General features: G+C 30.9%; 1 protein-coding gene and 1 long non-coding RNA gene across 2 annotated transcripts in view; one reads left to right on the top strand and one right to left on the bottom strand.

Moving 5' to 3' along the window:
• The window catches only part of LOC132736693 (uncharacterized), a gene marked incomplete at its 3' end in the record, with an annotated part of 34,872 nt that extends 19,124 nt beyond the window's left edge, over window positions 1–15,748 (bottom strand). The window contains 10 exon segments of the mRNA XM_060723883.1: window positions 859–1,074; window positions 1,454–1,628; window positions 2,138–2,331; window positions 7,149–7,406; window positions 8,124–8,286; window positions 9,091–9,219; window positions 9,722–9,885; window positions 11,246–11,337; window positions 14,637–14,737; window positions 15,665–15,748. Of these exon segments, the coding sequence (XP_060579866.1) occupies window positions 859–1,074; window positions 1,454–1,628; window positions 2,138–2,331; window positions 7,149–7,406; window positions 8,124–8,286; window positions 9,091–9,219; window positions 9,722–9,885; window positions 11,246–11,337; window positions 14,637–14,737; window positions 15,665–15,748 (1,576 nt within the window).
• LOC132736692 (uncharacterized) lies at window positions 12,219–14,423 on the top strand. Its single transcript, XR_009626616.1, has 3 exons — window positions 12,219–12,419; window positions 12,888–13,006; window positions 13,316–14,423. It is a non-coding gene; the product is annotated as an uncharacterized LOC132736692 (long non-coding RNA).
• Window positions 15,749–15,805: the final 57 nt, after the last annotated feature.

The raw sequence follows: 15,805 nt of genomic DNA, 5'->3' as shown, positions 1-15,805 counted from the left end.
AAAATGAAATACAGGGATGAATAAGATAATATTTACAAGTTATCAAAGCTTTGAAGTATAAATAAGTATGTAAGAAATGATGTCACACACGCAACATTTAAAACGCAATTATTTACTATGAACTTTGCAAAAAAACAACATAAATACTATAAAAAAAAAAGAAAAAGAAAAAAGACTGAGATTCTCGTCAATGATAAATCCTCTTGCGATGCTTTTACAATGAGTTCACTCTGTGTAAAAATAACATATTATCAGGCTGCAATAATACCCCTGTTATCCATAAATACTATGGAATATTTCCGTCGTGCGGTCTACTTCATTCAGTAGACATTTGATGTAAAACTATACATACTAGTTGCATGTCTATAAAACATTGAGTTAAAAGCATTTCTATTATTATTTAGTATATATTTGGTACTCTATGTCAAAATGAAATTGATTCTCTTGGCTTGTGTCTTTGATTTAAAGGAATCAGTGTAGGCTTTCCATTTTGTGTCAATAGAAGTTGCAGTCTTAAACTATTTTCTTATCTGCTAAAATTAAAATGTAACTAAAACCTAAAACTAGGTATATTTCTACACATAAAGCTATTGATAAACCCATATGTCTCCAACGTTCTACAAATGTCAAACTCAACGAAAGTCAAGTTCACAAATAAGGTATCTGAACACAAACCGCCAACTTTTCTTGTTCGGGTACCTGCCACAATCTTACAATAAAGTACTTGTATACTTTCATGGAATTTGTTGTCATTTAAATTTAACAACCTGGTCCAAATATTGCAAAATTTTAAACAACTCTTCATTTACGAATGTGTAAATATTTTTCCAAACGCTTTCATAATTTGATTTTACTTGCCGTTAAAATCCTTGCTATAACACGGCATGTAGAAGTCGACGAAAATTAAGTCAATGCTTTGATGCTTTCCGGCTTGAATTATAAACTCTTCTTCCTTAAGTTGTTGATCAAGATTCAAATATGAAAGGGATGTCAGGAACATACTTGGTTTATTGCATAGTTCTTTTCTTGTTTTAGAAAGTATATCCAAAACGAGTGAAAAACAGGCTGGGGTTTCTGAAAGACAAACAAATAGTTAGTGAGTTGCTAAGGAAGAATGACAAATGTTTACACTAGTTGCACAATATAAGATTTATTAAAATGTTTATTTTTAAGGGAATGAAAATCATGTTAGATAATCAAACGTAAGTATTAATATATATTTCATAACTGATTGCTAGGAACATGTGTTTTAACTAAATGATATTATTTGTACGGTTATTTGAAAAAAAAAGCAGAATGGCAAGTCAAGACGATTTTATTCTTTTTGATTTTGAAAAAAAATCACTTAAATTTTATTTGTGATGAGATGTTACAAAATATAACGAACATTAAAGCTGATCATTTAAATATTTTTATACCAGTTTCCAGAAATACATATGATAGTATATTGTACCTTCAGCAGTTACAATTGCCCGGAATTTAACCGTTGGTGACCATATCGTTTTAGAAATTGTTGTTAAAAACAACAGGCTTTGGTTTGTTTCTAAAACAAATACTTCATCGTTGAGATTCTCGTCAATGATAAATCCTCTGTTTACCTCTTGCGATGCTTTTACAATGAGTTCACTCTGTGTAAAAATAACATATTATCAGGCTGCAAAAATACCCATGACGTCTGAAAATGCTTTAATTTTTTTTTTTATATTTGTTGACTTTTTATAGTTACCAAAGATCAATTATAGGCTATATATGTGAACTACATGTTGCTTCCTTTGCTTTTCTGATATAAGTATAGTTGCGGCAATTTGCTTTTTTGTTTGAAAGTCGAAATAACACTCATCACACATTCTACATTTTGCCTCTTTTAGAAAAATTCAGCATGCTCTCTTATATATTTTTAAAACAATAAATTAAATCATTATAGAATGAACATATACATGTTCATTCATATGTATACATGAAATACATATCTGAGGTAAGAATTTGATTTTGAGAATGGTAGTAAAAAAGAAAAGGGTTGAGTCAAGGTAACCCTGAAATACGTCCTGGATTTTGGAAAGTTAATGATAACTTATGATAAAACTGAAGTGATTGCAGGTATGAGAATTGAAAAGAAAAAGAAAAAATGGATACTTACCTCGGATAGTGATACGTTTGTGAAAACAAATTTGGCAAACTGTTGGGGTTCAAAATTTACAATCCACTGTACATCACTGTCCAATATTACTGTCAAAGGGTAACCTAGTGATGTTAGTATCGAGTCTCCATCTAAATACTGTACGTTTCCAGAAAACGCCCCTGTTGTGGTAGCTCTTGGAAACGGCACCATATCTGTTTAAACAAAAAAACCTAGATGCAATTAGGCCTATAAATGTTTTATGAAGGTCATTGTTTTAAATGAAGTGAAAATATCATGTTTTAATGGAAAGCTATTTTTTAAACTTTTGCTGTGCATAAAAAAGTTATCTACATGTAAATGTAAAATCGTTAATTTTGGAGAAATTTACATTAATTCAAGGGAGGTGTGTAGCGTTTATTTGTTTTTAAGATGAGAATTTGTTGTTTTGAAGGCAGTTTTGTTGATTTGTTGAAGTTTGTGAAAATTAATTGTGATGATCTAAGTTAATCAGGGTTCATTATTTGATTTAGTTGTCTTGGTTGTTGCATTATATTTGGTTATTGACTTATATCTGTTTGGTAAGAAATACTTGGCTGTATGCAAGACTTTAGACAAGATACAGTCTTTTTTTCACTGACAAGGTATTTCTGGTGATATTGCTAGATTTTGTCATTCCTGTGATATTTGTCAGAAGACGGTGCCCAGGGGTAAACTTCAGAAAACTCCTTTAGGTGAAATGCCTATTATTATTGACACTCCTTTCCAAAGAATAGCAGTTGATTTGATAGAACCAATATTGCCTGTTTCAGAAATAGGAAAAGTACATATTAACTCTAGTTGATTATGCTACTCGTTACCCAGAAGCTGTTGCTTTACCAAGAATAGAGACTTAAAATATAATCTAAGCATTGTTGACATTTTTGCAAAAGTAAGTTTTCCATCGGAAAAACTTAGTGATAGAGGTAATTATTTCACACCACAACTCATGGAAGAAGTTTGTAGACTTCTATCCCTAAAAAGTTGATTAGCACCCCGTACAATCCAAAATGCAAAGGTATTTGTGAGAGAACGGATGGTATTTTTAAAGGCATTGTTAAGAAAATTTGCCAAGAAAGACCTAAGCATTGGGAAAGACATTTTTCCGCGGTTCTCTTTGCATACAGAAATGTCCCTCAGTCACGTTCTGGGTTATCACCATTTGAGCTACTATATAGCAGAACTGTTAGAGTCCAATGCAAGCACTGAAAGAATTATGCACAGAGATAGAAGTTCGAGATACACGTAATACCTATGAGAAAGTCATAGATTTGAGAAATAGGTTACAACAAACGCGCATGATTGCTAGAGAGAATTTCAGCAACTCACAAGAAGAGTGCAAACATCATTATGATAAGAAAACAGGACCAAGAAGTCTTAAAAAGTGATACAAGTATGACAAACAAGATCAACAAGTGTTATTGCTCCTGCCTTCAACACACCAAAAACTAATGTTACAATGGAAAGGTCCATTTATTGTAAGTGAAACAGTTAACAAGATTGACTAGAAAGTAAAAGAAGGTTATGTAATTAGGTGTACCACATAAATCTTCTAAAGAAATATGAAGAACAAAAAGATAGGATGTGTGCGACTGTAACTAAAATAGAAGCTGGAAATAATAATGATACTGGGGTGGTTGATGATGAAAATCTTTTAGAAACAGTAGATACATAGGATGAAAAGACGTACAGGGTTGTGAATGTATATGACAAATTATCACTCGAAAAAACAGAAGTAAATGCTTTGCTTCAAGAATTTGAGGATATGTTTCCTGACGTTCCTGGATCTACAGATCTAATTTCACAAAATTGAGTTGACTGACAAAACGCCAATTTGTGTTAGACAATACACGATGCCATATGAAAAAAGGACAGCGGCAGAGGGTGAAATTAAGAAAATGCTTGAATGTGGTATCAGCAAATTCCGATTATAATTCTCCATTTTTTTTGGTGAAGAAAAATGATACTACAAATCGCTTTGTATTGACTTCAGACGACTAAACTCTGTAACAAAGTTTGATATAGAACCACTGGGTAATTGGCAAAGCTCAAAGAAGATAAGTTTTTCACAAAAAACTGATTTGACTTAAGGTTTTTAGCAAATACCTATTGAAGCAAACTCAAAACATTTGCATTTTCTACAGCAGAAGATTCAGAGAGAAGCCATTTGGAATGGTAAATTCTGGTGCAACATTAAATACAATAAGGCAGAAGTTGCTTTACGGGGTGATTAATAATGATGATTATGTAGACGATATGCTTTGACATACGGTAACACGAGAGAGATTTATGAAGATGTTGAGACAGTTGTTCAAAAGAATACGAGAAGCAAAATCACAGTTAAACCTTCTAAATTTGTGATTGGATTTGAAAGGATACCATTTACGGGTCAAGTTGTTGGCAAAGGTCATATGCAAATAAAAGATGACAAATTGAGTAAAATTAGAGACGCTATGCGACCAGCGTCAAAGAAGCAACTGAGATAATTTCTTAATTTAGCTCGATATTAATACAGAAGATTTATTGCTTCATTTGCAGAAATTGCTGCACCATTGACATATCTTACAAAGAAAGGACAGCCAAATAAAACCATATGGAAACCAGAACATCAAAAGGCCTTAACGACATTAAAGCAAGCATTGACACGATCACCAATACTACGCTTTCCAAAGTCGTTTTTTTGCAATGTGATGCTTTACACACCGGGGTTGGGGTTGCACTTTTTAACAGTTTGATGATGGTTTGCTTCAAATAGCTTTTGCGAGTGAGAAATTGTTAAAAAGAGAAAGAGATCGAAAGGTAATGTCTTGCAAAGATTTTGGAATAAAGAAATTCAACAAATATTTCTATGGAAAAGATTTTCAGCTGCATACTGACCATGCTCCTTTAACATATATTCAGAAGATTTAAGTTGACATTGGCCGCATAATGAAATGGGCTTTGTTTCTACAGAACTATAAGTATAGAAAAGTAACTGTGAAAGGAAAGGACAACGTGTGTGCAGATTACCTAAGTAGACTCGATACCTGAACAGAGACATTGTAGATTATTTATATTGTTTGAAAACAGTGGAGTGTTTTCTTGAGTTGGGGCTCTCAGAATAATAAAACAGTTTATATGTAGATATATATATTTGACAACAAGTTAATATATCCTTACAGCGATGCATTATTTGAGATGAAGTGTAAATATCATGTTTCAATGGAAGCCTATTTTTAAATCTGTTGCTTTGTGTAAAAAAAATATGTACATGTGAATGCTAAATTGTTAAGCTAGCAAATATGCGAGATTTAGGAGAAATTTACATCAGTTTAGGGAAGGCACACTTGTAGTGTGTAGCGTTTATTTTTTAAGAAGTGGTGATCTTAATTGATCAGGGTTCATTAGTTGTAATTAGTTGTGTTGGTTGTTGCAATATGTTTGGTTGTTGAGTTATATCTGTTTGGTAAGAAATATTTGGTTGATATTTGTTGAAAGATTAGAGTGATTTTGCCTGGTCAAGATTATATTAGTTGATGCTTTGATTTTGAAGATATTTCTAAATATTGCGTGTTTTAGTTTCAGTTGTTCTTTTAGTCTGATTGGATTTTGTGCGGATAATATTGTTGACTGAATGTTTGTGGTTTATAATGTATCTTCGAGTATAAAAATAATTATTTTGTGTTCTTCATTTTGTGACGATTTTATTGTTTTATTTGATCATAAGTTGTTTAGTTTTATTTGATCATAAGTTGTTTAGAGCTTGGACTCGCCAGGTGTCTAGTATTGTTCCGTATCAATACGTAAAAAGGTATTTCATATAAGCGGTTGATAAATGACGCGTGTTTGTTTTGGTTGATAATAATGATCAGAGATCTTTGTTTTGTGTGTACATAATGATCAGAGTTTGTTGTATTAATGTATATTTGGATTTGAGATAGAAAAAGTTTAAAAAACAAAGTTAATTAAATAATTACAGGCTAGTTTTCCAACTGAGAATATTTCAGTTTTTAGTCAGGCGGTGCATAACTTGTTGGTTCTAGTTTTTATTACTAAATCCTTCCTAAGATTAAATAATATCAAGGCACTCATTCTCCTGACAAACCTATAATTGAATTCAATAAAAGAGTCTATCCAAACAAGTATTTATATGTAATTTTGCCGATTTTTACGTAACCCACCAATAACAACTAAACAAAACGGCATGAAAATGTTCTCCGGATTTAGAGGTCTAGAACTTATCATGATTTTTAAAGAAATCCCACCTACCCTACCTATTTCTGGAGAACATGCTACCCTAATAACACATTTTTATGCCTTACTAAATAAAGATTCCTTTTTTAAAGTGACAAAAGTGTTTGAAACAAAAGCCTTGGTAACTAAACTAACACGTGCCTCTTTTGCGACTCCGACCAAATGTTATGACCGTGGCTTTGAATCCATATTGATTGACTAAGTTTTTAATATATCACTAAATCGCAAAATGAGTTTCTTGATCATTATATTACCAGACTTTCAATTTGTGATATATGATATTATATCAATTTATATACAATATTACATTTGTGTAGCTACAGCACAAAATGTATTGAACTTGTTGAATTAAATAATATTATGCTCGCCTAATATAATTGTATTCATCTTCAGTAATGAATTTACACTCATTCAATAATCCATAATATTATAATGTAAAATCATCGCATAAAGCGTCGTTTCTAATATAACATCATCGATCCATTTAAATATGGTCAAATATGGCCAAAACGTGTAATTATACTTAACGAAAAGTGGACAGTGCACGAGTGATATTGAGCACTGAAACTCGATATATCTAATTTTTACGAGGCCCGTTGGCCCCTGAATGTTTAAAAGTTCGTTTGCTTTTGGGTCATATCAGTTAATACTGCAGTTCTATTCAAGCTATACCGTAATAAAAGTTCCTTTCAACGAAATACAACAATATGAACAGTTAAAAAGTTGATAAATCATTTTTTATGATAAAATGCTGACATACCATTGTTTTGTAGTTTGGCAAACCACTGACTACCATTGGCAATCTCGACACTTTTCCATATTCCAAGTTCACTACCCATGTAGTGATAACAAAGTTTCTCTTCACTAAAACTGGCTACACTGCAATTGTATTTTGAACTACAAAGAGCTTTACATTCCTCCACATTTGTACTTCTAACAAACGTTGAGTCTCCAGATCGCAATTCTTGTTCAAGAGGCAGCATTTCAGATAAACTGTTTCTATTTATGTCCGTAAATCCTGTTCAACAATATATATTCTGATAAATATCTAATGACAAATGTTTATGTCATATGGTCCTTCTTCTTTGTATGTTAACGACTGTTAATGTCTGTTAAAGTCTGTTTGTGTCAGTTAAGAATATAAACAAAAGCCTTGATAATATAAATAAATAAATAACAACAATTTCTGGTTGAAACTAACGAAATCAATTGCGCATACGAGAAATGGTTTGTTCGGCAAGTTTGTAAGAACTGATGCCGGCATGCAAGTTACGTCTCAATAAAGTATAAAAAATAAGTTGTTAGTATAAGTAAGTGATGAAAGGGGAATAATATACAGGATGGTGGACATAAATATTGAGAACATTTTATATAGACAAATATGATACATACAAATATGAGGATAAAATAATATTAGAAATAAAACGAATATCGATCACATGGCATAATGAAATATATATATATATATATTAATACGATTTAAGTAAGTAATTTATTTATTCATTCAAGTGACATGTGTAAACATATTATACAAATCAAATATAAAAACGTTGTATTAGATAAACTCGGCCCAATTAGTCTTGTAGTCTCTTTCAATAAACTTGAAAAAATTACATAACGTAAGTAAAATATGTATCGGATTTTGTTAAAGATCTAAGTTATTATTTAATACATATGTAGTACATGTAATAAAAATATGATGCTTTTAACTGTATGTCATTAATAATCTACTTACTTATTAATTTACACCCGTATAATTGAAAAATAAGGCATCTAGGTTTGTTCGATGGATTTTCAACTGAATCATTGAATTGTACGTATCTTGCTTTGATTGGTCTAGGAAAAGTAAACATCTGATCTTTGTTCAACGAGTCTTCTGGTGGAAAAATCCTAAATTCCTGAAAATCAAAACCTATCTCCATTATAGCTTCTACTTTTTTTCTTCCTGTTTATACAACAACATTAATTCTGAGTTATTTAGATTCTTGAAACATGAATACCGGTATATTTTAGAATATAGAAAATGCCGATGGATTAGATCAAACCCATTTCAATATTGTATTAAAATTAGGAAGCGTATATAAATATAGTATGTTCTATTTAGATGCTCTATTAACTCCAAAAATAAAATGCCTAGTTCTTTTATTATTTTAGAGGAAGCCTCACATTCACACTGTTTAAACCCCTCTTGATAGATGCAACGCAAAATGTATTCGTTTTATAATCACGCTGTGAACAAAAGCCCAATCAATTCTTATACAATTCTTTTTTTTAAACATTTCGTTGGTTGATGTATTTATATGTTTATATTGTTTTGATTGCTGCACCTTAATACTCTTGAAAACTCTGCATGTACATTTGATACGGACAATGGATTCAAACAAAAACAATAGACGTGTCTTTATTGATAGAACGATGGACAGAAATGAAGGCTAAAATGTATTAACAGGATAGGATTAAATAAAGAAAAAATAATTCCTGAAGAACTCTTAAAACAACAAATGCTGCAGGCTTGGTTTGATAAAGCCTGTTCGTGGAATACTCTAATACTCGTAGGAAAAGGACATACATATGACTTTTATGGGTTTTCTAGGAAAGAGCCATACTGAGAATTAATGAAAAATATAGTTCAGTCAAAAAACAGGAAGTAAAGTATTTTGTTTATATTATGCACAATTGTTAGGCAAACGAAATTCGATTACCATGTCCTTGTACATCTGCAATTGATCCTTTCTCGTGCCAAAAGATAAACTGAAATTGGTCCACCTATCACAACTTTTGAAAAAATAGATACCAACTCCTTCTAGTGTCGTTGTAGAAATTAGATCCACCTAGATCAAGAAACATAATTTAAGCTAGAACAAGCGTATGTTTGATTACAAATCACTTACGTCTCTCAAATGATTAGATATGTCATTTCATTTAAACACAGTAAGAACATACAATGTTTGCTTTAAACGGTTTAACCTATTCATAAACTAATGGTTGTTTCTTGAAAAGATTTGTAACAAAGAAGGTGTACATACTTTGATATATTAATTTTCTCCGTTAACTGAATAAATTGGTAACGAAACAATTATATATTCCGTTACCATTTAAGTAGTCATTGCGATGATTTCACAGCACATCTAAGTTACTTTAATAAATTATAACAACACATTTCTTTGATTCTTGTCATTCTGTAGTTATTATTATAATCATGATATAAACAAAAACAATACAATCGACTGACAGCAAGTGCTAGTTGTATGCAGTTAAAATCAATATCTATGAATACTTTATCATTGCTTCCATGAAGTATGCAGTCTGAATCTGAAAATAAACTCAACAAACCAAAATCCAAGGAGTAATATCTGTCAAGTCAGGGATCCAACCAGTTAATTTGTATGTGACATCTGATGGTATCTGTATTGAGTGCGCAGACGAAACAGTTATTTGACTGCCAGGTACCTGTTTGTCAACTATTTCAATACTTTCAAAGCATGACTCACCATTTTCTATAAGTATGAAAAAGCAATACCATATCAAAACTATTCAGGATAGCATGACTTACACACATTTTAGATTTAATGTTGGAAAGATTAAAAAACTCAATACAAAAACATGTATTTGTTTAGACTTGTATAGTTTATGAAAAGAACCTTAATAAGAAACATATTATTAAACTACAACGTGAGATTGAAACCGTGACATTTTAAGTGTTGAAAATTAAATGTCTCTCAAACCTATGTGCTATGGGGCGTGAGGGATGTTGCACATTATCATTATCCCTATTGTACAGACTTAATTAAACCGAGTCTGCAATTGTTATGTTATTTTGTTGTGATTAATGCCTATAGGGGATAACACTATATCCCGTGTTTTATAAAATTAAAAAAACAGGTGTCAAGAGCTGTGTGGCAGGTGTAGAAAGCGCCGTACTTTACTCCAATGTTGTTAGATTTTTCTGATCATTGATTCCAAAACTTTTTAAGTGTTGAAAACTGAGTACCGCACAGGCCAGTGCTAGGAGTGTGAGGGATGTTTCACTTTATCATTATTGCTAATGTACAGACTCAATCAAAAGTTGATAGTATTTGATATTTGACATTACAACCAACCACAAAAGAATTATAAGTTGAAATTGTTGGCGATTGTGAAATGCATGATCCGACAGTACAGATATTTATAAAGGGGATAAAAAGGTGTTCTAGAACAAAATATTTTTTTATCACCAGATAAATGTTCCTTCTAAATCATTCAGAACTTTATTTTCATTTTTTTCCAAGCGAGATTTTATTGGAATATCCAAATGATAAATATTCTATTGTTTTTATCAATATTTGAAACATTTATGGAAAATATGCCCATTGTAGACCTATCCACTTTAGTTGCAAATAGTCATAACTTGATTGTATAAAAAATTTATATTTTCTTGAAAAAATATATTTGTTATTGAAGCATTGTTTATTGTTATTGATATTATTACCTTATTTGTTATTATCACTCTATTGTTGTTGGTTGAAATATTCAGCAGATAAATATTGCAAAAACATCTTACAAGGTAAGTGCTAGGTTTTATTCCTGTCATTTAGTAAATATGATTGAATGTGTTTTCTCATGAGAGGACATGTTATAGAACTGGTTATTTTTCATTCTTTTCATTTTTTTTCTTGGTTGGGTTTTATGCCGCACCAACACATTAAAGGTCGCATTGCGACTTTTCACTTTTACTGGCGGAGGAAGACCTAAGGTGCTCCGTCGTGCATTATTTAAGACACGAACGGGCACCTGAGTAGAAACACTGACGTTCCTTTAGCTATTTCTCTACACAAAATGGTCGGAGTGTATTTTGTAAAATAACATTATTATACTTACGTGCTTCAACACTTGACAAAAACACCCTAATTGACATAACACCTTCTATGCTTTCCCAAGATGCAAATGTGAAATACCGACCTCGTGTTCTCCTGAAATTTGATAACTTACTAATCTAAGATTAAATTTCCTTAATGGACTGTTATATAATAGATAAATTGAAATGTTTTCAAGATGTCATAATTAATGTGTTTTTTTATTATTGTTTTTTTGTTGTTTTTTTGTTTTTGTTTTTTAAATTTTGATTTGTTAGTGCTTTGTGCCTAGTCTCGTGAATTGTTTGGAGGTAAATCTCATATTAAAGAGAAAAACAGTTCATAATTACATATATTTAAAAAAAATCAGTCATGAGTTTGAAATTGTTATGTCTTCGATAGAAATATGTATATCTGACCGTAAGTATAATGAATATTTTTTTACAGACAGGATACAATCATTCAAATTATAGTTTATAATGTTTCTATGTATTTGTTTTAAAACAAGAATTTAACATCTGCTATTTCGTACAAAGATGTATCAATAGTTAACGTTTGTTTTATTTTATTTTACGGCGCCACAACGCTATTTAGGTCATAAGGCAAGAATGATTTTGGCTACCCTCAGGTTTTACAAACTAAAAGAAACACAAGTGGTCAAAACCAACTCATATGCTGAAGCTAAGAGATGCATAGACTCTAGAGTTATTCGAACCATTAAGTCGTCTTTTACGATCACACCCCAGCAAACACCTGACGTTGTTTCAACGTTAGATCTAAGTTGGATTTATGTCGCGACGTCAAAATCCTTAATACAACGTTGACACAACGTTGTATTTACGACGTCGTATCAACGTGTTGGAATTACGTCGATACGACGTCGGATTTCAGTGAAATCTAACACAGTAGTCTTGATTGAGTCACTTCCCTTTGTTCTGATTTATAAACCCGATAGGTGGCTCTTATTTAAGTTCAAGATAATCATTCGAATTTTGTTATTCATTTTTTTCTTCACATCCATTGTATTGTTAAAATTTTTTTTTGTTATACTAGACAATAGAAAGGAACAATGTTAGTATTTTAAATAAATTGAAAAAAATAACGGAAACTTGATGAATTTCAAAACGAGGCTACAACAACAACTTGTTTTCAAATTCAAACAAAGACAAAGGACTTTATAGACATCATAGAAGTAAAAAGTAAGTGATATTTTTGGAGGTAGATTATTATTAAACTTACTGCATGCATAGTATAATAACTGAAAAATTATTAGTTACATAAGGAATATATATTTTCATGATTTTCAATTATCTCATTATTAACATGTTCTGATTCGCCCTAATTTAACTCGTACTTTGGGATTCAAATGATATAGACATTGTATGAAATTCTGTCAATTATTTTGTTTTATTTGTGTTGTCATTTTAAGCCAAGATCCCATCATGACCTTAATCTCTCAGATTAGTAGACTAGATAACAAAAGGTATTTCACCACAACGTATTTGTTAACAAAGGAACACATGTCAATATTTGAGATTTAATCTATTGTTATTCAAATAGATCTACACGTAAAAGGTCAAAGTAGGGATCTATCAACAAAAGTATACTGTCAAAGTAAATTTATAACTTAATTTTTGTCAATAATCATTGGATTTGTTTTTTTATAGACTGACTCTAATGTTTGATGACAATTAGCTGATAACAATGTATATATTTGTATACATGAAAAACAGTCGACAGAAAAAAACATTTGGACATAAAAGAATGATGAGGACATCAAATTAAGGTAATATATGGATTTTGATTTTGTTATTTACTATAATTTGTGTTTTGTCAAAATTAACTGTTAATCAAAAGTAAAATAATTACGTGAAATGTCTTATGATTGAATTTGCACCTTTACATGTTACTGTTTTGCAAATTACATATATTTGAAGTTATAGTTTTTGAGTGTTCTACATCATCAATCGACATGTTTCTAATTTATGATATGCTAGTGTAATCTATGGGTAATAATATTGTAATTTAATATTATTGATATAAGACCATTTTAGTTACTATGTACACCTATTTATTTCTATTTCTTTTTTTGCAGTTTCAAGGGGAAAAGACAAGTTGAACCTCAAAACAAGTTTTTACATCATTATTTGACACAGTGTCTCCGTAGATGAAAATAATCAGGATCCAGTGGTGAACGTTTAGTATATCAGAAATATTCACATGGAGGAGTATATCTCCAAATTTAATATTTTTAAGTTAGTTTTAGAAGAAAAAAGACCAAAAAAAAACACCTACTTTCTTTAAAAGTAAATATTATTGTTTTGTGTGTTACATTTAATTTTGACAGAAGGGAATATTTTCCCTCACTTATCCAATTTTGTTACCGATGAAATCAACTGCAAAAGAAAGGTTTATTTTCCATGAATTCCATTTTCTATGAGTTTTTAAAAGAAAACCTTTTTAAGCATGTTGTAAACTTTAATTGACATATGTTGTAATAGATAATAGTAGTTAATGTATACTGTACATAGACCTTTAAATGTAAATGATTTGTTGACTGTTATTTGTTATAATTTTGGATTACACAATGTGTATTATTGTATTGACTGAAAGAGGTCTGATAAATGTTGAACAATTTTGAAAAGACATGTAGCTCTTATTTTTTTTAATTTTAATAGTTTATATACATTTTATAAATATCAAACCTTATTTTGTTATCACTATAAATGATTAAAAGTGAGTCCTTTTTTGATGTTATGCATATATGTTGGAAAAATATATTTACTGTATAGTAAGTTTTACATGAATAGTTCGTTTAATTGTTTTTATGATTACTTTCTTGAATAATAAAATCACTTTTCGAGTATAGAAAGTTTTGTATTTTCTCTTTATTTGGGAATTATTTAAAGAAAACGGGTCAGATTTATGTTGGGAATTGGTTGGAATTACGTTGGAAACTAGTTGGTATTACGTCAGTAACTGGTTGGAATCATGTTGGAAACTGGTTGGATTCACGTTGGGAATAGGTTGGAAAGTAGTTGTATATACGTTACATATAGGTTGGATTTATGTCATTTTATGACGTTGGATTGACGTCGGATTCTGACGTCTAAAAAACTTTCATATACAACTAAATTCCAACGTCTATCCAACGTCGGACTCTAACGTCTGAGCAACGTTGAAACAACGTCATGTGTTTGCTGGGACAGAGATAAACAATGGTTGCAATTATGATGTCTCAACCGTTAAAGACAACATCAGCCACAAAGGGCAATAGTATAAATATTAAGTAAAAGAATAAAAAACAACATGCATGTTTTAAAGTACTATCGCTTTTTCTTTTCCCATCACTCTTTATTAAATTAATCAATGATTAAATGAAAAAAATCATTTATATAACGTAATTATGTTATTACCTTAAATGAAGCCTTCCAAAGTTATCGTCTGTGTTACAAAATCGCGATTCTTGTAAGTTTCCTGGTACATCATTGACAAAACACTGGATAAAAGGATTTTGCTACAAGAAAATATCCCTATTAACCGAAATGTGAAATTTAAATTTTTTAAACATTTGAGGTGCAATTTACTTGCGGTACAACTATTCTTCGGATAGTTGTATATACCTGTATATACCCTGAATATTTTCAATGCTATTAAACGATTAACTGAGGTTTAAACAGTATCTCCAGAACTTGTGCAATCTTCTCCGGACAAGACATATAATATCATTTGAGTTCAATAATGCTATTAGAGGGCATATACGTATTACACGGCCTACTTTTTTAATGTTGACATTTAATAAAATAGATTACAACACACTGAAAATTAATTTGATGTCAGGTGAAATATGGGTAAATTTACTACGTTTTATCTATTCATATTAGGGGCATCCATGGCTGAGTGGTTAAGGTTAATGACTTTAAATACTTGCCCATCACCGCTTTCAGCTCAGATCTCGCCAGGGCCTCTATATTCTTTCATGTTAGCAAGCTACCAAACTTAGTTACGGAATATCTGTGGCTCTTTCACGTTGTCCGTTTGTGCATGAAATCATGCAGGGAGGGGGTATAAGGCCTTTCTCCACAAGTAACCCTTTAAAATCGCCAAATGACCTCTGCTGTGTTATTTCGACGTTCAAAACACCAATACAAAAACATCATTCACATGCACAGTATGTTTGATTATTATATTTATTAAGAATGGAAAGTAAACTGTACTATAAACTGTAAGATATATGTAAAGTCGACCAATACAATAAGGCCAAATCGTATACAATTAATAGAGTATATAAAATATCTTACTAATAGACTAATATTCAGTAATGCTTATTAGGGATCAGTTACCATTATAAAGAATACTTGGAATAAGATTTATTTGCATGTGTTAAGACATATTGAAATGGCTTCGCATTTTTGGTTATAGCAGTGTGAAATAGCATTCTTACCAAAGACTTTATATCAATCATAAGAACATCAAGTGAGCGCTGACAGTCCAAGAAATACCATTCGGTAATGCCCGTTAAATCCATTTCTAAAAAATAAACAACAAGTCTGCGTTCAGTCCCTGTCTAGGATTTTGCCCAGAG

The sequence above is a fragment of the Ruditapes philippinarum genome, unplaced genomic scaffold, assembly GCF_026571515.1.
Source record: "Ruditapes philippinarum isolate M1 unplaced genomic scaffold, ASM2657151v2 ctg4620_1_1_1_1, whole genome shotgun sequence".
NCBI classification, from domain to species: Eukaryota; Metazoa; Mollusca; class Bivalvia; order Venerida; family Veneridae; genus Ruditapes; species Ruditapes philippinarum.
This window is presented reverse-complemented; position numbering and strand designations above follow the sequence as displayed.